Source organism: Abrus precatorius, unplaced genomic scaffold, assembly GCF_003935025.1.
Source record: "Abrus precatorius isolate BTA unplaced genomic scaffold, Abrus_2018 Scaffold1, whole genome shotgun sequence".
NCBI lineage: Eukaryota > Viridiplantae > Streptophyta > Magnoliopsida > Fabales > Fabaceae > Abrus > Abrus precatorius.
This window is the reverse complement of record NW_020874291.1, coordinates 3,790,375-3,816,438: the sequence shown is the minus strand read 5'-3', so window position 1 is coordinate 3,816,438 and position 26,064 is coordinate 3,790,375. Positions and strand designations below refer to the sequence as shown.

General features: G+C 32.2%; 1 protein-coding gene across 1 annotated transcript; it reads left to right on the top strand.

The window, feature by feature from the left end:
• The first annotated feature begins 5,703 nt into the window (after nt 1–5,703).
• Nucleotides 5,704–19,388, top strand: LOC113857017. Its single transcript, XM_027488700.1, has 11 exons — nt 5,704–5,737; nt 5,915–5,964; nt 6,063–6,176; nt 10,822–10,987; nt 16,667–16,950; nt 17,042–17,182; nt 17,260–17,393; nt 17,503–17,600; nt 17,832–17,923; nt 18,719–18,858; nt 18,983–19,388. Exons 3-11 carry the CDS (start codon nt 6,087–6,089, stop codon nt 19,053–19,055), a joined length of 1,218 nt encoding a protein of 405 aa, XP_027344501.1. The 5' UTR covers nt 5,704–5,737; nt 5,915–5,964; nt 6,063–6,086; the 3' UTR covers nt 19,056–19,388.
• The last annotated feature ends 6,676 nt before the right edge of the window (nt 19,389–26,064 follow it).

Sequence of the window (26,064 nt, the reverse complement as noted above, 5' to 3'; positions counted from 1 at the left end):
ATGGAACTTCTTGCTTTTTACAGAATTGAATGTGAATGTGATATAGTATGTGGCAGTGCTAACTGCTTTTATTTTATGCATACCTGCCCTTTTGAGACAGGCATTTATTAGGCTAGTTGTTTGACTTATGTTCAAAATGTTAAGTTTCTATTTTCCTAGATGGTTTTCCTTTCGTTGTTATTCCGGATTGAGTTTGACCTGAATATAATAATCACAAGACCACCTAAAGCTTTAGACTAAGACGACACCAAGTTTCTTGATAATTATGAAGCTGTGAGTTCTGGTTTTATTTTTACAACATTTAATGAAGAGATATAACTTTGAAGGAGAAGGGTTGTATTAGGCCTCCAGCAGCCAATGTAAAACTTGTCAAAACATTTTATATGGATTACACACAACGATATTGTACTAGGATTAGGTCGTTACTCGAAAGTAGCGTGCTGTATGACTTGAGTACAGTGTCAAATGAGTTAGAGCTGTTGCGTCGGCACCCTAGATGTAGTGGTAAATGAGCAAGGGTCCTCACATTTGGTTGGATGAATGTGGGTATAAAAGTTAGTTCAGGAACAAGTGTTTAGGTTTAGTTCATGGAATATTGGTACTTTAACAAGAAAGTCATTAGAAGTGGGGTGGACACTATGATTCATAGAAAGATTAACATCATGTGCCTTCAGGAAACAAAATGGGTTGAAAATAAAGCTAAGGAGCTCGATACTACAGGTTTCAAACTTTAATACATAGGAAAAATCAATGGAAAAAACAAAGTAGGTATAGTTGTGGATAATAATCAAAAGGATTGGAGATAAGATTATGGCCTTGAAGTTATTAGTTGTACAAAACACTATTAATATCATTAGTGTTTATGCTCCACAAGTTGGCTCAGAAGTCCACTTGAAAGCAAAGTTTTGGGAGGATTTAGAGGGGTTGAGCCAAGACATCCCACAAATTGAAAAGATTGTCATAGGTGGGGACTTTAATTGACATGTTGGCTGTGAAGTAAGATAATTTGAAAGGGCTCATAATGGTTTTAATTTTAGAGAGTTAAACGAGGAAGGAAAATTTATCATTGATTTCTCAATGTCTTAAGACTTCAAGGTTATGAACACTTATTTTAAGAAGAGGGTGATACATCTCATCACTTTTAAGAGCAGAGTTTCAAGGTTGCAAATTGATTTTTACCTAGTGAAGAATCTAGACAAAGGAATTTGCAAGGATTTTGAGTCTTACTACACAACATAGGATTTTGGTCCTTGATGTTTCTTTTAAGACTAGTAAACAGAGACTTTGGCAAGTTATTGTCCCAAGAATTAAGTTGTGACTTGTGGCTACTTAAGGGTGAGAAACTATTGAACTTTTAGAGGCAATTAGTAGAAAAGGGTAATTGGTCAACACAAGATAGTGCTAGCATCATTTGAGACAATATAGCTACAAGGGTCAGAAAAGTTGCTAAGAAATTTTAGGTGAATCTAGAGGTTTTAGACCAAAAGACAAAAAATCATAGTGGTTGAATGAAAGTGTGCAAGAGAAAATTAGAGAGAAGAGAATGTGTTTTAAAACTTTGTATACATGTAATAATGCTGAAAATTGAGCAAGGTTTCAGAAGGTAAGAAATGAGACAAGAAAAGTAGTGAGTGAATGAAGCATGTTCTAAAACTTTTGAAGGGTTCTATTAAGTTCTTGGAACAAAGTATGAGTAAAAGAGGATTTATAAACTTTCCAAAAATAGAGAAAGAAAATCTAGAGATTTGGACTAAGTTAGATGTATTAAAGATGAAGAAGGAAAAGTTTTGGTTTCAGATCAAGCATCAAAGATTAATGGGAGAAATATTTCTATAAACTCTTAACGAGGGATAAGGAACAAGTGGAAATTTAACAGGATAAGAAGTGCAAGTGAATGAGCTAAATTTGACACACTACCGTAGGATTCAAGTTGGAAAAGTAAAAGAAGCTCTTAAGAGGATGAAGAATGGTAAAGTGGTTGGCCTTGATAATATATCTCTATAGAAGTTTGGAAAAGTTTGGGAAAACAAGAAGTACAGTGACTCACTAAACTCTTTAATGAGATTTTGAGATCTAAAAATATGTCAGATGAATGGAGGAAGAACACTTTGGTTCCTACCTACAAGAATAAGGGTGATGTCCAAACTTGTGCGAACTATAAAGAAATAAAACTCATGAGTCACACTATGAAGTTGTGGGAAAAAGTGATTGAATATAGAGTACAGGAGGAAACTGAGATTGTAGAAAATCAATTTGGTTTTATGCTAGGAAGGTCTATAATAGAAACTACATATCTTTTATGAAGATGATGGAAAAATATTGCTACAAGGAAAAGGCTTACACATGGTTTTTATTAACATGGAAAAAGCATATGATTGAGTACCTAAGGAAAGGGGTCTGTGTAGCAGCATATATTCGGACTATACAAGACATGTATTAAGGGGTAACTACATGTGTGAAAACTTCTGAAGCGGTATCTAAGGACTTCTCAATTAGACTAGGTTTACATCAAGGTTCTGCTTTGATGTAAACCTATTCTAATTGAGAAGTCTTTACAAATGACATACAAAATATTATCTCTCAGTGCATACAATTTGCAAATGATATAGTGTTGGTCGAGGATTCAAAAAAGGTTAGTGTTAAACTTGAGTTATGGAGGGAGACTTTAAGGGTTTTTGCTTGAATAAAAGTCTGACAGAATCATGGTAGTTAGAATCGCATGATTCACGATTCGATACATGCGATTCCATGCAGTTCCGCATCTGAAAGATACAAATCGTAGGGAGTATCGCGTTTGTTCTAGAATCGCAGCTTGAATAGCCTGAATCGCACGAATCGGTGCGAAATCGGGATTCTCATCCACAAAGCATGATTCTGCTGCAGACCGGGTCACACATGACCTGATTCAGTTGTGTTGCTTCCTCTGCATGTTTGTGTGACTGGGTAGGTACTGGGTTCTCTTCTCTGCCTCTATTTCTTCTGTGTTGGTTGTTGCTGTACTTGCAAATTTGAGTTGCTCTTGGGTGTTGGTCACTGTGCTTGTGAGTTTACCTTGGGTGTTTGAATGCGAACCTCTTCGTTCTCACTTGTAGACTCCATTTTGTTTATTGTTATGCATCTTTGTTTTTTATTCTTTTTTTTAGTTGCATGTTTTCTAGTCCTTTTTTTTTTGTTAGCATTTGTGTAGCTAGGCCATGTGAATAGCTTAGACATTGCAAAGTGTGGGCTAGGCCTTGTGAATAGTTTATACATAGATACTGTAGAAAAATTCTTTTCTTTTTCCTTTTTTTTTAATAAAAACTTATATTATTTAAATAAATGAATAAAATTGTATTTTTTATAGAGTTATAATTTTTATGAGTTATGATATATATTTCTAATTAAATTTTATTAAATGTTATTTATGATTTTAAGGTTCGTTTATTTATTTATGATATTTTATATGTATATATATATATATATATATATATATTATTTATTTAAATATAATTTTATATTTTAAGTAAGATCTTACATTTTATGTTATGATCCTCCAATATATATAATTTATATAGTAACAACCTTTTTTTGGTGTCATTTTGGTTGATGTGACTTGAATTTTTGTACTATGTTTTATTTTATTAGTTATATAACGAAATATTTGACTATAAAATATTAATATATGGATGAATTTAATTTTTCTTTATATTAGAATACTTTTTATTATATTTTTAGCAATGATCATGATCTTACGATTCACGATTCAAAAAATAGTTCTTTAGATTCATGATTCGAATCTCGATTTAACTACATGGACAAAATACATGCATTGTAGGTTTAGGAAAAAACAAGATGAGAATCATGCGTTGAAAGTTTAACTTTGAGGTGATATTATATTACAAGTTCCCAATTTTAGGTACTTGGGATCGATTGTACAAAATGATGAGGAAATTAATGATGTTAGTCACAAATACAAGCTGGGTGGTTAAAATGGAGAAAAACTTCAGGAGTTATTTGTGACTATAAAGTACTTATCAAGTTAAAAAGAAAGTTTTACCGTACTGCAATATGGCCAGTGCTATTCTATGTGGCAGTGAATGTTGGACCTTAAAGGAACAACATGAGAAAAAAGTGAGAGTGGTAGAAATGAGAATGCTAAGGTGGATGAGTGGATACACGAGAAAAGACAGGATATAAAATGATAGAATATAAGAGAATATTGGAGTATCACATATAGTGGTAAAGATAATTGAAAATCATCTAAGATGGTTTGGTCATGTGTAGAAAAGACTTTTAGAGGTGCTGGTAAGGAGAGTGAATTGCATAACTCTTATTCCATTAAAGAGGGGTCGAGGGAGAGTGAAAAGAACTTTAGACAAAGTTATTAAAAGAGATCTTTTAATTAACTAGATTTTTGAAATTTTGATTTTTGACCGAACTTAATGGCGTCATGTGATCCATGTAGACAACCTCACCTAGTGAGATAAGGCTTGGTATATTTCTTAAAGAAATTATTTTTGTAATTGCTAATTCTGAATATTTCAATTCATGTATGTGTATGTATGAATGTGTTTCTTTTATAGTCGGCTGACCCTATAGGATAGGCTTTTTCTTTGTTTGTTCAACTATGATGAAATTAATGTCTCAACGAGACAGCCCAATGACACATCCAATAATGAAGAGTAAAAACATCTCCAAAAGTGTGATACTACTTAAAAAATAAAAACACTACAAAACATAGCACTTTGCTCAAAAGACATTCCAAACAAAATGTCAAACTAAAAAACTAAGAGAAGCAAGTAGAGAACTTATTCTCATTGCAAAACCAAGACCAACTTTGTTTTCACAGACAAACAACTGTTAAAAAAAAGCTTTTTTTTTCATTGCCTCTTCTTTTTGCTGTATCTTGACGTAGCCAGCTCTGCCTGTACAAATTTGCTTCAAATCTGAAAAGCTTCAAAGGCCATAGAAAGCACAATGGGTCACACCAAAGTCAATCAATGCTAACTTGAGAAAGAGATTGGAGAAGAACCTCTCAAATAACAGTGATTGATTAAAGGATGAGAGAAAGTAATAAGAAATGTAGGTTGTAGCTTGAAAGTGAAACAAAATAGAATGTGTGAAGAAAGATGGAGAAAGAAGATAATGGGTAAAAAACAAAAAACTTTCATTAATGAGAAAAGAAAACATCTATAATGGAAGGTAAATTCTCTTAGGAAGAGAGGATCCCCCTCTTGAAGGTGGGAGACGAAGGGTGATGGCTGCAAACTACAAAGGAGAAGAAAATTAGCGTTGAGAGGAGGAGAGGAGAACCATAGGATAGGCTAGGATCTGCCAATTTGAGAAGTTGGTCAAAATGGTATTTTCAAAGTGGGCTGGCCCTGGCCTAGTAGGCCCTATGGGCCCTTTGGCCCTGTGGGCTTTTAAGCCCCAGCCCATGCTGCACATGGGTCAGGGCTAAATGGGTTAGGTCTGGTCCATTTGACACCTCTAACTTTATACTAAAATTGTTACTACTAGTATGTTTGGATTCTAGTGTGGTTGTATTCGCATTTCAATGTCTATGGATCCATATTTACTTCAATGCTATTAGTTGAATTTTCTGCCTTAGATTTACCTTTACAAATTTTTCAACATGATACGTGACGTGATTTTGTGAATCTTTGACACCCTAATGATATTACTCATGCAGTCATTTATCTTTTTTTTTTTTAATAGAAAGAATTGCCTCTTCCAGTGCGGTTGGACATTCTGAAAGGTGCCTCAACTAACTATCTTATGACATGTTTGGCTCAATTTATATTTAGAGAAATAATTGCTTTTTTTTCAACCTGGAGGAAATAAGTGATTATTTCTCCAAATTGACCTGAAATTGCTTCATAGTTAGTTATAGCTACCCATTATTTCTATTAATTCTGAGTGGAGTACTACACAGGAATCAGTAATCAGAATTTGGCTGGCAAAGGCAGCAGTTCTTCATTTGAGGCATGTCTTTGGGTTCCCACTAGTCTTTTCACTGGTTTATTGTTTCGATATACAACTAACTACTTAGGTGGAAAAACAATTATTGTTGTTGTGATCAGATACCTCTTGAAGATGAGATTGAAATGCCCAATTTCGAGGAGGGAAACTTCAGTGATGTATCGGGAGATGTCGTTGCTAATTCAACTGATGAAGAAATCAATTCTGCTGATGAGGTACTGATTAAAGTCCACATACAATATTATCCTTCTAATCTTTCAGCCATCTATTGAGTATAATACATCAAATTGGTAGTTGAAATTGGCACCACTAGTCAATTTTTCTATTTTTGTTTCATCCCAACTCAATATAATTCTTGTAATTCCTAATTTAGATGGTCTAAAATCATTTAGAATAATTTTGGTAAGTAATCTCTACTAAAAATTGGGTTACCTTATTATTATGTTACTCAATTCTTCCTTAATTCATGTCTTTTTCGGGTAAATTTTGCTAAGTGTGTTTTAGTTTCTAACTTTTCATATATTATTTAATTTTAATTTATTTAAATTGATATGATTAATAATTAATTTAGAAGTAGTGAAATTTTGGGGTGTTACACAAATCATGCAAAAAGATCAATCAAACCAAATATCAAGAATTTATCAACTCTTCAAAGAAGTAGAGGGTAAGGGATGTCTTCGACTCAAACACAATTCTTTATTGCTGCTCTTGGGGATTTTTGGATGTTAAAGCGAAAGTGAAGAGAGATATGCCTTTTTAACTTGGTTTGGTCGAGAATGACACATAAAAAGGGACTTCGTCTTTGTTGCTTAATTGGACACGAAACAAATTAGACTTGAGCTTTAAATGTTGATGTGTGTTTTGGACATAGGTAGGTGACCTACGTATTTTCCTTAGCCAATTTGATTTCCAATTCCTATTGAATTGTGCCTAATCCTTTACGTCAATTGCTAAAGCTAAATCAACTTTAAACTTATTGAATTGCTACTTAGTTCTATGTTAATTTAAGGCCTACATGGTTCATTGACTTACTATTCCAAGTCTTCTAGCTATTAATTACCTGATATCTTGATTTCTAAGCATATACCTTGGTCATAATTACATTATGCTTTGATTCTTAAGCATATTCCTTGTATTAATTACCTTATGCTTTGATACCTAAGCATATTCTTTGTATTAATTACTTATATTTTGATTTCTAGGCATACTTTTTGCCTTAACCAATTGGATGTTGATTTGTCCTTCACTTGTTCATTCAATTTCATTAAAATTTCCTAATCTTTTAGCTTGCTAGAATTCACGTCAATCCTCCTTGGAACATTCTAACTTTATCTTTCAAATTCAAATTAAATCCTATACAATTTAGTAAACCTCACACTATCCTTTTCTATTTATCAACTTTACTAATAAGTCCATTTAATTCAAGGATAAAATTCTAATGGGTATTGTCTCTAAAATAAAAAAAATTCTTTTGGTAATTTAGTCCTGTAAAAATCACCTAAGAGATATAATTCTTCCTCCTCAAGTTGTTTCTTAATAATTGTCTGAAAGCAAAGAAAAAATCCTTTCTTAATAAAAATTACTAAAAGAATAATAATTGCAAAATTTGAGGATGTTACATACTTGGTTATTCTTAACGAAAGATTGTTTTGATGTTTTCTCTGTATTTCAAGATTTTTCATTTGAAATTTAAAATCATTTGGTTCATCTATTACAATTTTATGCACTAATAATGCTCGTGAAGATGTCTTCCTAGTTCCAATCTTTTTTTGACTTCCTAGGAAATTATTCATCAGACCTCTTGCTTGCATACACCACAGCAGAATGATGTTATTGAATGAAATAATCGCCACTTGGTCAAAATGACTTGTACTCTTCTTCAGCACAATGTTCTGCTTCGTTATTTGGGGAGATACTCTTCTCATGGCATTTTATTTGATCAATCACTTGCCTTCTTTTGTACTTCAAAACTAGGTTCCCTACTTTCTTTTATATCCTAATCAAAATATTTACTCTATTCCACTTTGTATCTTAGTTGCACTTGCTTTGTCTATGATCTCATTGCAGGTAAAGACAAACTCTGCCAAATCTTTCAAGTGTGTTTTTCTGGGTTATTCACATTTCCAAAAAGGCTATTGTTGTTTTTGTCCTCCACTTCATTGCTATTTGATTTCAACTAATGTCACAATTTTGAAACTACCCCTTTCTTCTCTATTCTTGATGTCAATTTCAAAGCGGATCCTCCTGCTATTCCTTCTATTGTTCCAACCCTTGTCCTTGCTTCTTCTCCACTTCCTTTGCTTACTTCCCAGCAGCAGTCTTAGGTTCTAACAGTTCCCACCTCCTCTGTCCTCCAGCCTCATCTCCAATTCCAATTGCCCCTTTCATCCATGCTGCTTGCACCGAAACTTCCACTATGAAAAGTATTTGGTGTCCCCTCATAATCTGATTCCTCTTTATGTTTGTGTTTTTAACTATGATCGATTATCTCCGTCCTATTTTCCTTTGTCTCTTCTTTGGATTCTTTCTCTATTCCTAAGTATATAGGTGAAGCTATGACTGATCATCACTGATGTCAGGCAATGGCGGATGAGATGATTGTTTTGCATTCTAGTGACAATTGAGATCTTGTTCTCTTACCACCTGCTAAGACCACTGTTGGCTGTCGTTGGGTTTATACACACAAGTCTTTGGTAGTTGATCATGGGAATTGACAAAACTAGTTGATATTTACCCATATATGACTTTCTCTCTAACAAAGTGGCAATCAATTTTAATGTGTTTTATCCTCTCATCTCATGGAATACTGAATTTGAGGCAATATACATGGCAGCCTGGTTATCTCATATAAGTGAGAGAGGAAATATTGAGAGTGAATCCGTGTGTTTTGAGCATAGGGGAGCTATTCAATTTTATAGGGAAAAGTACATAATTACAAAATACACAGTTGCTATATTTACAAGATTCTAATATTTATAAGATTCTAATAGATTCTAACACTCTCCCTCAAGTTAGAGCATATAGGTCATATGCACCAAACTTGTTACATATGTAGTTAATCTGAGGACCCCTTAGTGACAGTAAAGATATCTGCTAGTTGATCATGGGAATTGACAAAACTAGTTGATATTTCCCCATACATGACTTTCTCTCTGACAAAGTGGCAACCAATTTCAATGTGTTTAGTCTTCTCATGGAATATTGGATTTGAGGCAATATGCATGGCAACCTGGTTGAGAGAGAAAATATTGAGAGAATGAATCCTTGTGTTTTGAGCACAACGGAACTATTCAATTTTATAGGGAAAAGTACATAATTATAAAATATACAGCTACTATATTTACAAGATTCTAATAGATTCTAACATTCATCATTGGCCTCTTCATCAACTTGATATTAAGAATGCCTTCTTGCATGGAACAACTTCCAAGGTTTACTGTTCCTGGTTAGTCTCATCTTGTTTATCTCTCCATTTTTTGAAACAGTTCCTTCATGCTTGGTTCAGACATTTTAGCTCTGCCTACAATTTGACATGACTAGATATAAAGCTGATTATTCTGTCTTCTCCATTCATTGTATCTGACCAATGCATTTATCTGGCTGTTTATGTTGATGATATTGTCATTATTGGTGACGATTCTGATGGCATCTAGTGACTCAAAGACCACTTACTTAGCCAATTTTAGACAAAGGATTTGGGCCCTCTCAAATACTTCTTTGGTACATAAAAAATGCACCAGGACGAGGGCTATTATATAAAGATAACGGCAATGCCAAAATCACTTGTTATTTTGATGCTGATTGGGTAGGATCTCCATCGGATAGAAGTGGAATCCACCTCTGGATATTGTGTTCTAATTGGAGGGAATTTGATTTCTTGGAGGAGTAAAAAGAAAAATATAGTTGCTTAGTCCAATGCCAACGTTGAATATAGTTGCATCTGAACTTACATGGCTTATGCAATTACTTCAATAGTAAAATTAGAATTGTAATTTAGGGATCAATATGATTGAGTGCACAGTTGTTAAAATCAAGAGTTGAATCGTAAAATTGCACGATTTGGAGGCCAGAATGATTCAAATCCCAGCAAAAATCATTCCCAGGTGAAATTGTAGTGAAATTGGGAGTTAAATCGTAAAATTGAGATTTCACAACAATTTCATGAAACAATTTCAAATGGCCAGACTTATATTTTTGTTCAAACCCTAAGTGTCAACATCCTAACCTAGTTGTGCCTCCTTTTCTTTCTTGCTTGAACTCTTGTCGACATTCGTGAAACAATTTCAAATGGCCCGACTTATATTTTTGTTCAAACCCTAAGTGTCAACATCCTAACCTAGTTGTGCCTCCTTTTCTTTCTTGCTTGAACTCTTGTCGACATTGGTGACTTAAACTAGTTCGATGTCTGTGGCCGATGATGATTTTGTCTTCTGCACGAACTTTTGGTGTTTTGTTTGCTCCACTCTTGCTATGTTCTACTCTTTGGTTTTCTTCTCATCTTGCTCTGTTTTTCTTATCTTGTCCAAGTCTGAAAATGCCTTGTAACTTGTCAAAAACATGGTGTTTTGTTCTGTTTTGGGTTGCTACTATATGGATTATGCATGACAGTTTTATGGAATATGGATTATGACCTATCAATGCAAGTTTATTTAAGTGCTTTTACTGAGTTAATGTTTTTTTTTTAAGAAAATTATGCATAATAATATGAATTTGTATCCATGTTTTTGTAAAATTTTATAATTTACAATTTTCACTCCCCTTTATGATTTGAATTGAAATTCCGATTTTAAATACCTTGATTTGGTGTGTATCTTTTAGGAACTGATTTGACTATTGACTCTGTTTGTTTACATATGTAAGGCTAAAACTGTCCTATCCACCAGACAGTTCCCCAGCTATGGTCCTCAATGTATCAGAAATGAACAAGTTAGTGATACAAGAAGAAATTCTGAAGCATTGTTACGTTCCAAAGGCAGTGCTTCATATTCAGCATCCCATTCTACCTGCTCCAAAACAAATACATCTGGTACCTGCTTCAAATAAAATGCATGTTTTTGGATTAAAACATGAACTACTTGCAATTCCCTGAGAAATTGAAAATTGTTTTTAGTGGGGACTGTGGGGTATATTGTAAAACCTCAGTCTTTCAGATTTCTTGATTGTCCCATGTCATCACATCCCTATATTGGATACAGGTTTTATAATACCATTCATTAATTATTCCGTTCTTCATGCTACATTTATTTCATGTTCGGTAAAAGAATGCATACTTTGAAATGGAGTAAGCTCTTTCTTTCTAGAAATACATTCAATCAGAATTTGAATCAATGAACTTATCTCCTAACTCCTATCTCTAACTGATAAGATGGCTGAAGTCTTGGCCTTTAGTTGCAACCTAAACATTTATATAGAGAGGTAACTGATTGAAAAATTTAATGTTTTCTTATCTAGGCCATAATTTGTTTCTTTTACTAATTATCAATTTCTGGGTACCATCTCCTCTTGCTGGGCAAACTCTTAATATTTGTAAAAGTTCTAAATAAGAATATAAATTTTTGCAGTTTATTTGTTAAATTTATTAAGAGATGCAAAGTTTGGATTTGGAATATCTCAAGGACTTCTTGACCTTCCCCAGAAAAGGGAGAGGTACATGGGGAATACTTTCTGTTTGAGCTTAATAATTTTCTCATGACTTTTTTTAATCTGTTTATACGTGTTATAAGAAAAAGGTCATAGAATTCATAACATGTTTCATGATGGAATAGGATACTGTTTTTGCAAATGTTCTCATATTTTGACAGAAAAGTGATAGATAAAACAGAACTTATTCCTAACAAACACAACTAACTCTGTACAGTTGTACAGTTGTATTAGATAGTTAGCAGTTGCAACTGAGATGCCTCTCTCTGCTTTCATCTTACCACTAACTACCAACTATCTGTTAATACTGTACAAAGTTAGTTATGTTTGTTAGGAATAAGTGCTCCTGTCAGGAATAATTTGGTTTTTGACCGAGCTTAATGGTGTTGTGTGAACGATTACGAAGACCTAACTTAGGAAGATCTGAAAAGAGAACTGCTGGAGAGATATGGAGGTAGAGGCGAGGAAGCATCTACAACCAATTGGCATCGTTACATCAAACGGGAAACATGGATGACTACATTCGAAGCTTCGAATGTTTGATCACTCAAGTACCAAAGCTGCACGATGATTAGTGTTTCTCTTATTTCACCCAAGGCCTCAAGGATGACATCAGAGCAAGAATGAGGAGTGTGCACATGGCGAGTCCTCTGACACAAGGCAGAATGATGAGCGTGGCAAGAGCCATAGATGCTGAATTTTCTGGGCGCAGCAGATTGTGGCAAGGAAGGGGAGACACACATGGAGATTGGAAAACCCATCCAGGAAACCGACCCGTTTCCAATATTTCGGGTAGACCCGCCCTACGTCAGAATAGTGGAAGCTGGGGGGCAATGGGCCAGGCCCAAGTGCAAAAGAAGAAGGGGGTGATAAAAGCAAAAACGGGCCAAGAAACAGAGGTGTACACCATCTCTCTTACCAAGACCTTCTGGACAGGAAAAAACGTGGGTTGTGTTACAAGTGTGGTGGGTCTTATGGCCCGCTTCACCAATGCCCGATTAAGTAGCTCTGGGTCATTTTGATGGAAGATGATTTACGGGTCAAATGTGAGGATGAAGAGACGCAAACAAGAGAAAGCTTTGGTGAAGAAGAGACAGACTCAGATGGAGCTTGCACTGCCATCAGCTTGCAGGCAATGATGAAAAGGAGAGGATCCTCTGAGGACGATGAAGATACAAGGGAAAGTGGGTGAGTTCCCTTTGTTAATTTTGGTCAATAGTGGTGCGTCCCATAATTTTTTTTCTCGTAAATTGGTTGATGCTTTGGGTTGGAGTTGGGAAAAAACACGAAGCATGAATATTTTAATGGGAGATGGTCATCAAACTGAGACACAAGAAGTATGTAGAGGAATTACAGTGGAGCTGGATGAAGGGGAATTCCTGATTGATTCTTTTCTGTTTGATCTTGAAGATATGGACATGATTCTGGGCATGGCATGGCTCACTACTTTAGGAGAAATGGTGGTTGACTGAAAGAAGCAAGTGATGAAAGTAACCACTCCACAGGGAACCAAAAATATTGAGAGGAGTTCCACTTGAAGAGTCATTGTCGACTTCAGTTTTTGGGTTGTTAGAAGAAAGCAAAAAACAAGGAGTCGGGACTCACATTAGAACAAAAGCGGGCATTGGAAGCAATATTATAGGAATTTGATGACGTATTTGAGGAACCCAAAGGATTACCACCGGTGCGTGCTAAAGAACACAAGATAAATCTGAAACCGGGACAGGAAGCTATCAATGTAAGGCCATATAGGTATCCCTATCATCAGAAAAATGAAATAGAAAGGCAAGTGAGGGAGCTGATGGAGGTGGGTCACATTAGGCCCAGCCAAAGTGCATTTTCCAGCTCAGTTATTTTGGTGAAAAAGAAAAATAATAAGTGGCGTATGTGTGTTGATTATAGGGCCTTAAACAAGGCTACAATTCTAGATAAGTTCCCAGTTCCAGTAATAGAAGAACTACTAGATGAGCTGCATGGATCTCGTTATTTTTCAAACTTGGACCTTTGCTCCGGTTACCATCAAGTGAGGATGAGGGAGGAAGATATACCAAAAACCGTGTTTAGAACCCATGAGGGGCATTACAAATATCTTGTTATGCCATTTGGGCTCATGAATGCTCCATCTACATTCCAAGCCCTCATGAACGAGGTATTTCGTGCTTTGCTAAGAAAAGGAGTATTGGTTTTCTTTATAATATACTCATGTATAGCAAAGAATGGGAAGAACATATGCAGCTGTTGACTATGGTGTTGGAGATTTTGAGGGAAAACGTGTTGTTTGCTAATAAGGAGAAATGTTCTTTTGGTCAAGAGAGCATAGAGTATCTTGGCCATATTATTTCTAGTCAAAGTGTAGCTGTTGATCCATCAAAAGTGAGGAGTGGCCTGTGCCAAAGAATGTCAAGGGAGTGCGTGGATTCTTGGGCCTAACCGGGTACTATCAGAAATTCATTAAATATTACGTAAAATAGCAAAACCTCTCACTGAATTGACCAAGAAAGACAATTTTGGGTGAAGTAACAAAACTCAAGCAACTTTTGATGAACTCAAGAGGACAATCACTACAGCTCCCGTTCTGAATTTGCCAAATTTTGAAGAGGAATTTGTATTGGAATGTGATGTGTCCAGAACTGGGATTGGAGCTATATTAATGCAGCATAAGAAGCCTGTTGCTTACTATAGTAAAGCCATTAGTCCTCGTAATTTAACCAAGTCAGCATATGAACATGAATTGATGGCTGTGGCATTAGCCATTCAGCACTGGAGGCCTTATCTGTTGGGGCAACAATTTACTGTTTTTTCTTATAAAAAAAGCCTCAAACAGCTGCTGCAACAACGTATTACCACAGGGAGACAACAAAATTGGTTAGCCAAGCTTTTGTGCTACAATTTTGAAATAGTTTATAAACCCAGAGCTGAAAATCGAGGGGCAGATGCCCTTTCACAAAGTAGAGACCATGTGGAGTTGAACAATATGGTTTATATCCCTGTTTGGCTTGATTGCCAAGAATTAATTACAGAGGTCCAAGAAAACGAGAAATTTAAGAAGATAATTGAAGAAGTGCAGAGGGAAAATGAAGATAGACCCTATTTGGGATTTTCCTATAAACAAGGGGTGTTGTTTTACAAAATAGAGTGGTCATTACAGAGATTCTTAGAAGAGTTTTATGCTACTCCTATGGGTGGGCATTCCGGGTACTATCGAACTTACAGACTTGCTACAGCGAATTTCTATTGGAAGGGAATGAAAGGTGATATTCAGAGGTTCGTCCAAGCTTGTGATGTTTGCCACACTGCTGCCCCGGGCGGTCTGATTCAACCTCTACCAGTTCTTGACAAAATCTGGGAAGATGTGAGCCTTGATTTTATTGCAAGATTGCCTAGATCCAAAGGCCATGAAGCTATCATGGTAGTAGTGAATAGATTGAGCAAATACTGCCATTGTGTGGCACTCAAGCACCCCTATACAGCCAAAGCACTTGCTGAAATTTTTGTTAAGGAAGTAGTGAGACTCCATGGCATACCAAATTCGGTTAAAAGTGATCGTAACGCGCTGTTTATGAGTTCGTTCTGGCAGGACTTCTTTAAGATGTAGGGAACAAAATTAAAAATGAGCACAGCTTATCATCAGCAGACGGATGAACAGACTGAAGTAACAAATAGATGTATTGAAACCTACTTAAGGTGTTTCATCTCAGATCAACCCAGAGATTAGGTAACATGGCTGCCATGGGCAGAATATTGGTTTAGCACCAATTATCACGAGTCTACAAGAACGACACCTTTCGAAGCCGTTTATGGACAACCACCACCAAAGATTGTGCAAGTCTTTCAAGGAGAGGTGAGAGTGGAATCAGTCCAAAGAGATCACTTTGACCAAGATGAGGCTCTGCGTCAGTTAAAGAGCCAGTTGCTGAGAGCTCAGGATAGAATGAGAACTCAAGCAAATAAGCATCGGAAAGAAAGGAAGTTTGAAGTGGGAGATATGGTTTTCTTGAAGCTAAAACAGCACCACCAGAAATCAATAACAAGCAGAATCAGTCCTAAGCTTAGTGCCAAGTATTATGGGCCATTTGAGATTAAGGAGAAAATAGGAGAAGTTGCATATAAGCTCAATTTGCCTCCAACCTCGAAGATTCATCTTGTATTCCACGTATCATTGCTGAAGAAGGTTGTGGGAGATTATAAAGTGAAAAATGAATTACCTACAAGACTTGAAGATGACCGAGTTGGTATGATTGAACCTCAAATTATTTTAGCCGTGTGTAACATTACAAAGAGAGGAGAAACACTGAGGCAAGTAGGAGTGCAGTGGAAGGGAAAAACTGTTGAAGAGGCTATGTGGGAAGATGAGGTGGTTATCCGGAGTCAATTTCTAGAGTTAAGCCTTGAGGACAAGGCTTTATTTCAAGGGGGAAGTGTTGATACAGACCCAAATGCATATGGGCCTAATGCGTCATTGATCCAAGAAGCTAATACACGTAGATGGGGAAGGATGTATAAGAGGAAGAAAACTAGGAAAAGTGACGTGGCAAGCTATGAGAAATAGGTTGGTTAGATGAGAGAGAAAAAGGGGGGATCTCCATTTTATTTAGGATCAGGTGTGGGGACCAAGGAGAGCATTCTGTTTTGTTGATTGTTTTGAGTAGAGGGCCATTGTGGTTGCTCTAAAGGAGCTTACACTCTGGGCAGTAGGATTTCTCATCCTTCTGTATTTCTTGCTTTCAATCAAATAGAATTAATTTGTTATTTCTTCACATTTGTTGTGCATTCTCATTTTTATTGCGTTGAGTTCCCTATTAGCTTGATTGTTATTTGTTGTATACTTCCTAAATTGGGGGTCGATATCTATCATAAATTGAAATTCTTTTGTTAAGTCTGGACACATCTTGGTATAGGTGGACTGTGGACAAATGGTTGTGCTTTAGAGGAAAGGTCTTTTTTTTTTTTTTTCCAAGTTATAGGATCTAGCTTTAAGTGTACTTCTCCAGGATAACAATAACATTTACTTCAATCTTTGAAGGGTTATACCTGAAGTATTCTATCAATTTGATAACTCATGCAGGCATCCGGAGCACATCTAAGCCAAGGTTCTCATTGCCATCAGTGTCACATAAATGTGAGCACATTGATCCTTCAGTCACAAATATTGAGAGCTTGCCTGAAAGTATGAAAGCTGTTGATCCTATTGATTCTAAAAATTTAGATGGAAATTATCTTGACAATGATGATGGTGGAATGGAAATAATGTCAGACACTGAGTCTGCTGAAACAGAACCTCTTGCAGCAGGATTTAATCTGCCCTCTGTGGCTGATCTTTTTGACAACCTCCTAGATAAGACTGATCTGGTGGGTAGAAATTTAGAAATGCTTTCCTTATTCTTTGACCTATCTATTTACATCTTTCCTGTATAAGATCTTTCTTGTCTTTATATGCCAGCGTCTACCACATGATTGTGAGGGAAGAGGAAAAAAAGTGCAGCTTTTTCAGAAGAGTGGTAGATCCCACTTGCAGGACACAGTTGCTGACAGTGAAGATTCCCCTGAGCCTGTGGATAGTGGGTCATCAAGTGACAATGAAGTAAATATGTGCTTCGGTTGCTTTTTTAGTTATTAGTTTATTGTCATAACTAACTCTACATCTACTTACTTTTACAGGTGAATGATCAGCATATCATAACTGCTTTCCCCAGAAAGAAAATGCAGACCATGGTAGAGCGATTTGATGAAGCTTTAGGGACTTCCGCTGTTATAGCCGAAGGGATTCATGTTGGAGCACTTAATTCATTAAGGTATAAAATAATAGTAGTAGTTTCCTGGTATTTTTATGCGATTAAAATATGGATATGAATTTGAATTATTTTAAAATTCAGTGCCTGGTTATCTCACCAAATTGTGCAGAGCTGGATTTTTTGGAAAACTAGAGCAGGTGATGCAGAAAGAGAAAGAAAGAGACGTGTACTTCTGGACAAATTTACAAGCTGGAGCTAGGCCAGATAGTAAAACTTTTGCTTTTACTCTCCCTGCCGTTTCCATTATTGTCTAAGTAAAACACCATTGGAGACTACTTTCGTTGCTAAAACAGTCATTCAGTAGTAGTTTTTCATGTTTTTCTTCATTAGGGGCAGAGGGGGATGCATAAAGTACAAATGAAGCAGATTTTACATTTTATTTTACTCACAGATGTGTATATAATATATGTATTTAACTTCAAATGAAAAAATTTTCAGGTGAACTTGGCTGCATTGATGTAAAAATCATTTCAAGGTCCATGAATGGAAAGCTGACTGTTTGTCATTGCTCATTTGCCAAGTCCACGGAGGTGAAGTTTTAAAATTAGCAAAGTTTAATTGAAATTCTATCTTCACTTATTGCTTATTGCGTATTATTGCCACTGAAATTTTATGCTTTATAATCCAGAAAAGGTTTGGTTGTTGAAAAATGCACAACCAATCTGACAATAGAGGATTGCATTTATAGGAATTTTACATTGAAAATCATTTTTTTAAAATTCTTGTCAACTTTTATTTTATAAATTTAGCAATTAAAAATGAAAGTCTTTTTAAAATTTCAAATAATTAAATGAATACCCGATTGTCAATCTATTTTATTTGTTTAAAGAATAAAGGAAAAATAAAGATGAGAATGACAGCCTTACTGCTTTCCTGATTTTTTTTTTTTTTATTAGTATGTATGGTGGGAAAACAATTCTGCCATGTCTTATGGCTGGTCTGAAGCGTAATGGAGGAGGTTGTGTTGAGGCCTGAGTAGCCAACATAAAACTTGTTAAAATCCATACATGGATCACTAGTGACAGTATTGTTGTTGATGTATGGTGGGAAAACCCCTAACACTGACACGTGAGTTTTCTATTATAGTCAAAATTATGATTGTGTTACATGGTTACAAATAAGCAAGGTGGAGAATCGTCATGGGCTCTTGTATAAGCCTATATTAGCTGTTGATTCTATTTGATTTATATTGAAATTCTTGTACTCCTAATATCAGATGATCATTTTTTGCTTGGAATGGAACAAGCACCTGCATTTAAGATACCCATCACCCAATATTTAGTGTTCGTTAAAAACTGATGAAAGGTGATAGGTTGCTGTTGCAGAATGTTGTGTTACAAGATTACTCTGAAGGAATGGGGATTGGTGACAGCGAAAGCGGTAAAAAAACCATTATCTTTAGTTCAAGAGTTTGCAACACTGCTAACCTTGAAGTTGGGAACTTGATCCGTGTTCACCCTCCATGGTAAGATTGTAAAGTTGATCTTTTTTATGCATATTCAGCTGAGCCAAATATTATTTGCAGCTTGCCACATACTGCAAGTTTTGTTATTGTTTCTTTATCTTTTTTGGTTTTGATTCTTGGACAGGAAAGAAGTTCAAGTGGGGAATGATAATATTATTTTGTGCACTTATTTCTCTGAAATTTTATCCCCAGTTTGATTCACAATTTTCAGAGATGATTGCCAGCTGTTAGTATGTTCATTTGAGTTTCTTAAAAACCAACAAAATTGATGCAAACCATTGTTTTGTAGTGGATAGAATATGCTGATGTTCGGCTTCTTAGGAACTATGAAAAGGAAGCTCTGCTTTTTCATTACTGATGACTCAAGGGACCATAGAATTATCGTATTATTAGTGTCAAAGTACATGGTGGAGAGAAATTAGAGACGGAATCGGAACATGTGTTGTTATTGATATCTGGTATTGATACAATTATAAGGTACTTGTAAACAAGGCTTAAGCTAATGGTATTAAGTTACAGGGGCGGTAGACTAACTGACTTCTAAAACTTCTAACTACTTCATAGCTGATACAGCTGTTACTGCTAGCTAAGGGTGGTGATGACACCCATACAGGCACTGAACACAACTAACTATACATATTCACTAACGTGACAACCCCTCTTCCTTAACCTCAGGGAGGGTGTGTGATAAGAATAAAAATATGAATCATATTTCTATTCTTATCAGTGAGAGTGAAGTCCGATCACAACTCTCAGCTTGTTATGAAGAGCCAGGAACCCTGGAAGGTGATAGTGCTCTCGTAAGAGCATCGGTATATATAAGGCTGGCAAAAAAATCCAGTTATACAAGTTTAATATATAACTAATCTTAAACCGGTTTTAAAAAATGTTGCTTGTTAGTGTAAACATGAGTATTCTGTACCTTTTTTAGATTAACAATTATGATTTCTTTAATATCTTAAAAATTAGAGAGTTTTAATGTCTTTTTTAATTAAATTATTGACCTCACTATCTATTAATATAAAATTAACGGGGTGATGTGTAAAAGAGGGTATTAAACTCTTTTAATTATAAAGGGTACAATAAATTTTATTTTAAAAAATTAAATGTATATTAAACTGACTTTTTTTATTCACTATATTTTTTTAACTAGTTTAATATTTTAAATTCACTTTCTAAAATTATATTTTTATTATTATTATTTATCTAAATCCACATATATGGAGGCATTATCTCATGCTCTTACTTATTAAACCTCCACATGTGTTATATTAGTTTACAAAATTTTTCATACCTATATTTTAGGACTAATATTTTTTTATTAATTTTAGACTATATTTGGGAGTTAAGTTTAGGAGAGGGAAGAAGGGAGAGATTAGGAGGTGTTAACTCTTGTTTGCGAGTTACTTAATTAGGAGAAAAAAGTTTTGGAGTTTTTCTATGAGTTTTTTTAGGGAGTCTCTCTCTCTATTTGGCATTTAAGAGAAAGTGAAGGAAGTGCTCTTTGAAACTCCTAAATAGAACCCAACAACAATTGCTAAATTGAAACTTCAAAAGTCACCCCAAAATACAACATTTGACAAGTTTAGAGAATTAAGCAAGATTGATAAGAAGATGTTGTATATTTATAAAGCGAAAAACACTTCAAAAGCATAGAGTTTAAGCAAAATCATGTCCACAGCTACTTCAATCTCCAACTCCAAAGAAGAACCTCACTACAGAGAGGAGAGTATAGGGTGGGGGTTGGTGGGTGGGTTAAAGGGGAGGGGTTGGGGGTAGAGTTGGAGTTAGTGTTGGAGTAAAAGGAAAAGGTGTGGGATAGGCACTACACCAAAATGGAGATATGAGAGCAGTTACATTTTAAATTAGAGAGCATTTAGAACTACTCTAAAATCTTGCAATATCTGATGTCTTATATTTAAGAGAGCGGTTAAACAACCGCTCTCAAAAGTTAAGATTGGAGAGCAGTTTTACGCGAAACCACTCTTTAAAGTATAAATTTAGATTATGAATTTGAAATTTGAAATTGATTTTTTTTTCTTAGTTTTATGCTGCAAAGTAAAATTAATTTATTATTACGTTTAAATCAAAATTTAGAATTAATTTTTTTGTGAGTTTTCTTCATTTTTATCACAAATAAAAATTGAATCTTGAGTTTATACGTTTGGTGTTAATCAAACAATCCACATTTGTATGAACCAAACAAGAAAAAAATAAATTAGTAAAATGATTTTTAACATTAATTGAGAGAAAAAAGAAAGAAAGAGAGAATGAATGAGAAAAAGAAAAAAAGAAAGAATGAAGAAGTATCTACAGATGTGAAAAAAAATCAATTTGTTAGTGCAGAAAATATGAAAAGAGCAGGTTAACAAAGAATGAAGAGATACTTACAGATATAAAAAAAAAAAACTAATTGTTAGTGCAGAGAAGAAGATGAAAAAAGTAGGCTAACAAAGAATGAAGAGATACTTACAGATGTGGAAAAAGAAACCAATTTATTAGTAAGAGAAGACGAAAAGAGCATGCTAACAGAAAAAGATGAAGAGAACATAAGAGAGCAGAGAAGACAAACAGAATTTACAATAAAAGAGACCAACTTTGTTACCTAAGAAGAAGAAATGCATTGAGTGTGTTTCATTTATAAACAACTTTAATGACTTTAGAGAGCGGTTCTTTATTAACCACTCTCTAATGTGTGACTATAGAGAGCGGTTTTTTATTAACCGTTCTCTAAATATATAGTTACAAAGTGGTTTTTACGAAAATTATAAGAATTAAATGACATAAGATGCTACGTGGGAACGTTAGGAGTCAATTCAACATTTAACATAAAAGAATTGACGACACAATAAATACTAACTCTTAACTTCTGAACATTTTAAGAATTAAATTATAACAAAAACTTATAAAAATTGTCATAGAAATTAAAAATATAATTAAGTTATATTTTTTTAATTGAATTTTTTTATATTGTGTAGATAAAATTATCTAAAATTTTGACATGTGTCAGTACCTTTTAACTTTTGTCTTGTAAATACACAAAACTATTTTTTTAAAAATCAGTTTTGTCTCTTTGACACGGGAAACTTCTTTTAAAAAAATTATAAAAAATAAGTTATACACCTATTGTGAAGTGGTAAAAAAAAATTTAAATAGAAAAATAATTACTTTTTGAATTATTTTAATAATTAATTATTAAAAAATAAATAAGTCTAAAAAATATTATAATATGATATTTTTATTTTTATTATTATTTAATATTATTCATATTTATTTTTATAAGCATTAAATTAAATTTTTATCATCAACTTTGTTTATTCAAAATTAGTTAAAATAAATAATAAGTATTTTGTAAAAACTTATGTAGAGTATAATATAATTAATAAAGATTATTAAATTTTTTAAAATGCATTAGTTTAATGCAATAAGACAGTATAAAAAATTAGTTTTGCCTTAAAATTAAATTTAAAAAAGAATTAAAACAAACTTAACAATTTAAAATTAGTTTCAACAATTTTAAATTTTAAAATTAGTTTTACACCAATTTTTAAAAAGAATAAAATATATTAATTTAAATTTAAATTTATATAATTAGTTTGTGTGGGAAATATACTATCAAAATAGAGAATATGAATTTAATTTTAATATATTAAAAAATTATATTATTAATTGATTAAAATATATGCAAATATAATTTTATATTAATTATCATAAAAATTAATTATTTTTTAATATACTAATTTAGTAATAGTATAACATATATTTATAGTATCTTACCAAATTTTAAATCGATTTTAAACTATATTTAAATTTTAAAATAAGTTTTAAATTGATTTTATAAAATATAAAATAAAATAATTTAAAATTTAAATTATATAATTAAATTTAAAATAGATTTAAACTGGTTATGTATAAATTTAATTTATAACTGATCTATTAGGTATATATATTTAATAATTAAATTGTAGAGAATATATATTTTTTATTAAATAAATTTAGAATACAACAGTATTTTACCTCGTTACGACTCTAAATTTTCATGTTTCTAATTCTTCATCATCAGCTTTGACTTTTTCAAGCGTTGTGCAATTACAGTATACCTTTATTGAGTAGACATCCAAATTTCCATGTGTCTATTCATTTTCTTATCACTTTCTTTTTAAATTATTTCTTTTCATTTTCTTTTTCAAAGTGTAAGGATAACATGTCTATAGGTTTATTTTATTAATTTAAAATTTTATTTGAACAAAATAGGCATATTTGATAAATGAGCTAATTTTAGGAGCTAGGTCTTTTTGGAAGTAGCTTGCAGTGTTTTTTAAAATGTTATGTTTAAACTTATAAACTCTTAGCTTTTTTTTTTTCATTTTAATTTTCGTTATCTTATTATAATTTTTATCCTTTTTTCTCACAAACCCCTCTCACACTCTGTCCTTGGATTATTTTAAAAAAATTCCATTATTTGTTTTAATTATAAAAAGTACTTGATTTTTAAAATAATATTTAAAATAATGCCGTGTAATTCATGTTATTGACATCCGGTAATGGGATTTTACTTGGTGGTGGTTATTCCAATCATAAATTGTTATATGACTAAGAATAATTAATTTTTGTAATATTTAATATATAAATTATATTTGTGATGTATTTTAATTTATTGATAATGTAAAAATATTTACACTTATAATACATTATAATTAAACTCTATTTTTAATTCAATCAGCTAATTAAAATTAAAATATTAATGTATTTTTTTCATTTTTAAAGTAAAATATTTGGTTTCTTTTGGAGATAGAAATGTGGTCAATTAGTTGGCTTTCAATTAACTGTTTTAAAATTTAATTAACTTATCTATTAATTTTTTCAAATATATCCTATTTATTTGAAGGTTTTTAAATGTGTCAAGGTTTTATTCAATTTTTAGAAGTTGGACACCAAAAATGCTTTGCACTTGCATTTGTCTACATTTTAATTTTAATATATAAATTCTTTATTTGAATCATTAAAAACTTAAATTATATAAACTACTGTATATTATTTTTATTTTGACTTATTTTTTAGTTTTCTATACAAGTATTTTGAATATAAACCGTAAATATAAAAGAATGAAGATATGTAACAAAAAAGTTATGCTTGTTTCACCTTTATAACTTGGTCAAAAACTATAGTTAATTAAAAAGTCTCTTTTAATAATTTAAAGTTCTTTTGAGTCTTTTTCAACCTCTCTTACCAAGAGTCATACAATCCACCTTTTTTACACTTTACTAGCAGTTTTAAAGATTTTTTCTTGCATATGATCAAACCGCCTTAGACATTTGATAAAATGGTTGAGTAAAATATAATAGTAGATAATATAACACATGACAAAATAGTTGACTAATAAGATAATACAAATTGAAAACTAGAAATAAAAAAAAATAAAAATAGGTTTAATATAATAAAAAAAATTTGCTTACCTTTCTAATTTTTATGTTGTTTTGCTATCGAGGCTATGACAGAGAAAAAACTAAAAATGACAAATAAAAATGAGAAAAAGAAACAAAATGATTAAAAGAGTCATCACTATAATTTTTTTAAAAAAACTTAAAAAAGTATGTTTAACTAAATTTTAGTTTGAGTCTAATTAAGAGTAGAGAATATGTTAGCTTCATGATATTCATAAAAATAGTTATTCTAAATTATACAAAGATAAAAGTTTCATTTCATTCCTAGATTAAAAATTATATTTTTTTTTAAAATAATGGAGCAAATAGTTTTAAAATAATTGTGTCGACAAGTTTTGATCTATGCCCTTAAGTATTGCCATTACAATATAGAAAATGACTAAGAGAAAGATATATATTTTATTTTTTAATTTTAATAAAAAATAAGATAAAATTTTTAATTTTATAATTGTATAATTTGTGAATAATAGAGTAATTTATACATTACTTTTATTAATTGTTGTATAAAAAAGTATTTGATTTTAAAATAAGAAAGAGTAAAAATATCTATTTTTTTAAATTGTGGAATAATTCATACACAATTTTTAATTTTATGTAAAAAATGAGATGAAAAATTTTATTAATAATTATATAATTTGTAAATAATAGAATAATTTATATATCACTATCATCAATTGTTATATAAAAACATATTTGATTTTAAAATAACTTTAAGAAAATATATTCTTTTTGTTAAAAAAAATTGAAAAATAGTTCACATCACAAATGTAACTAAATTAGTATCCTTACAATTTATAGCATGTGTATGATAAAGTAGTATAAACATCATTATTATAAATTATTACATAAATTAAATTGAATTAATTTAATAAAATAAAAAGATGAAAAAAAATTTAAAGACATTCATTTAATATTTTACTGAAAAATAAGGTAATAATAATAACAACAATTACTTATCCTTTTATTATTATTTGTTATTACGATTATTACTTAAATTATCAACTAATAAAATACAAAAAAATATATCTAAATATTTAAAAATAATTATATAAATTTTACCTTAATTAAAATTTACATTTATATTTTTTTCATGTATTACTCGCAGAATTATCTGATTTCATTTCTTTTACTACTTGTCTGGTGTCACTTAGTTTATTATAGTTTATAGTTTACATGTGCAAAACTTATTGTCATCCTAAATAATTTTTCAAAAATATCTTTTCTTAAGAGAGTGCTTCAGAATTATTTTTTTATATATGGTCTTTATAAATTATATATATATATATATATATATATATATGGTATTTTTTTTAAAAAAATTATAAAAGTATGAAATTTAAAAATTGTCAATTTGATGCAGATACAAAAATTTAAAAATAAAATATAAAAAAAGTAATAAAATTTAAAAAGTCATCAATAGCAATTTTTTAAAAAATATTAAAAATAATTAAATTTTCAAAAAGTACATCAAAAGTCGCACTGTCACTAACTTAAAAAAAATAATATTCTCATACTTTTACTAAAAATTCTATATTTTTTAAATTTTGAAAAAAAAAATTATACATTAAAAAAAAGCCAATTGTCATGCCATGACAAATTTGTCATGAAAAAAAGTCAATTATACATAAACCATCTAATGTTGCCACCTCCATCACAATGTGTCCACTCAAACATGATATAGATATCCACAAGTTCTAATTTTTCTCTTTATTCTCCTTTTTATATACACAAAGCTTGAGTCTTGCATAGATTCTCACCGATC

Excerpts from the sequence above, each read along its gene's own strand:
- LOC113857017 (XM_027488700.1), top strand. The coding sequence starts at position 6,087 with ATGCCCAATTTCGAGGAGGGAAACTTCAGTGATGTATCGGGAGATGTC. Across the intron at positions 6,177-10,821 it reads AAATCAATTCTGCTGATGAG|GCTAAAACTGTCCTATCCAC; the intron begins GTACTGATTAAA and ends TACATATGTAAG. Across the intron at positions 17,394-17,502 it reads GGAGCACTTAATTCATTAAG|AGCTGGATTTTTTGGAAAAC; the intron begins GTATAAAATAAT and ends CAAATTGTGCAG.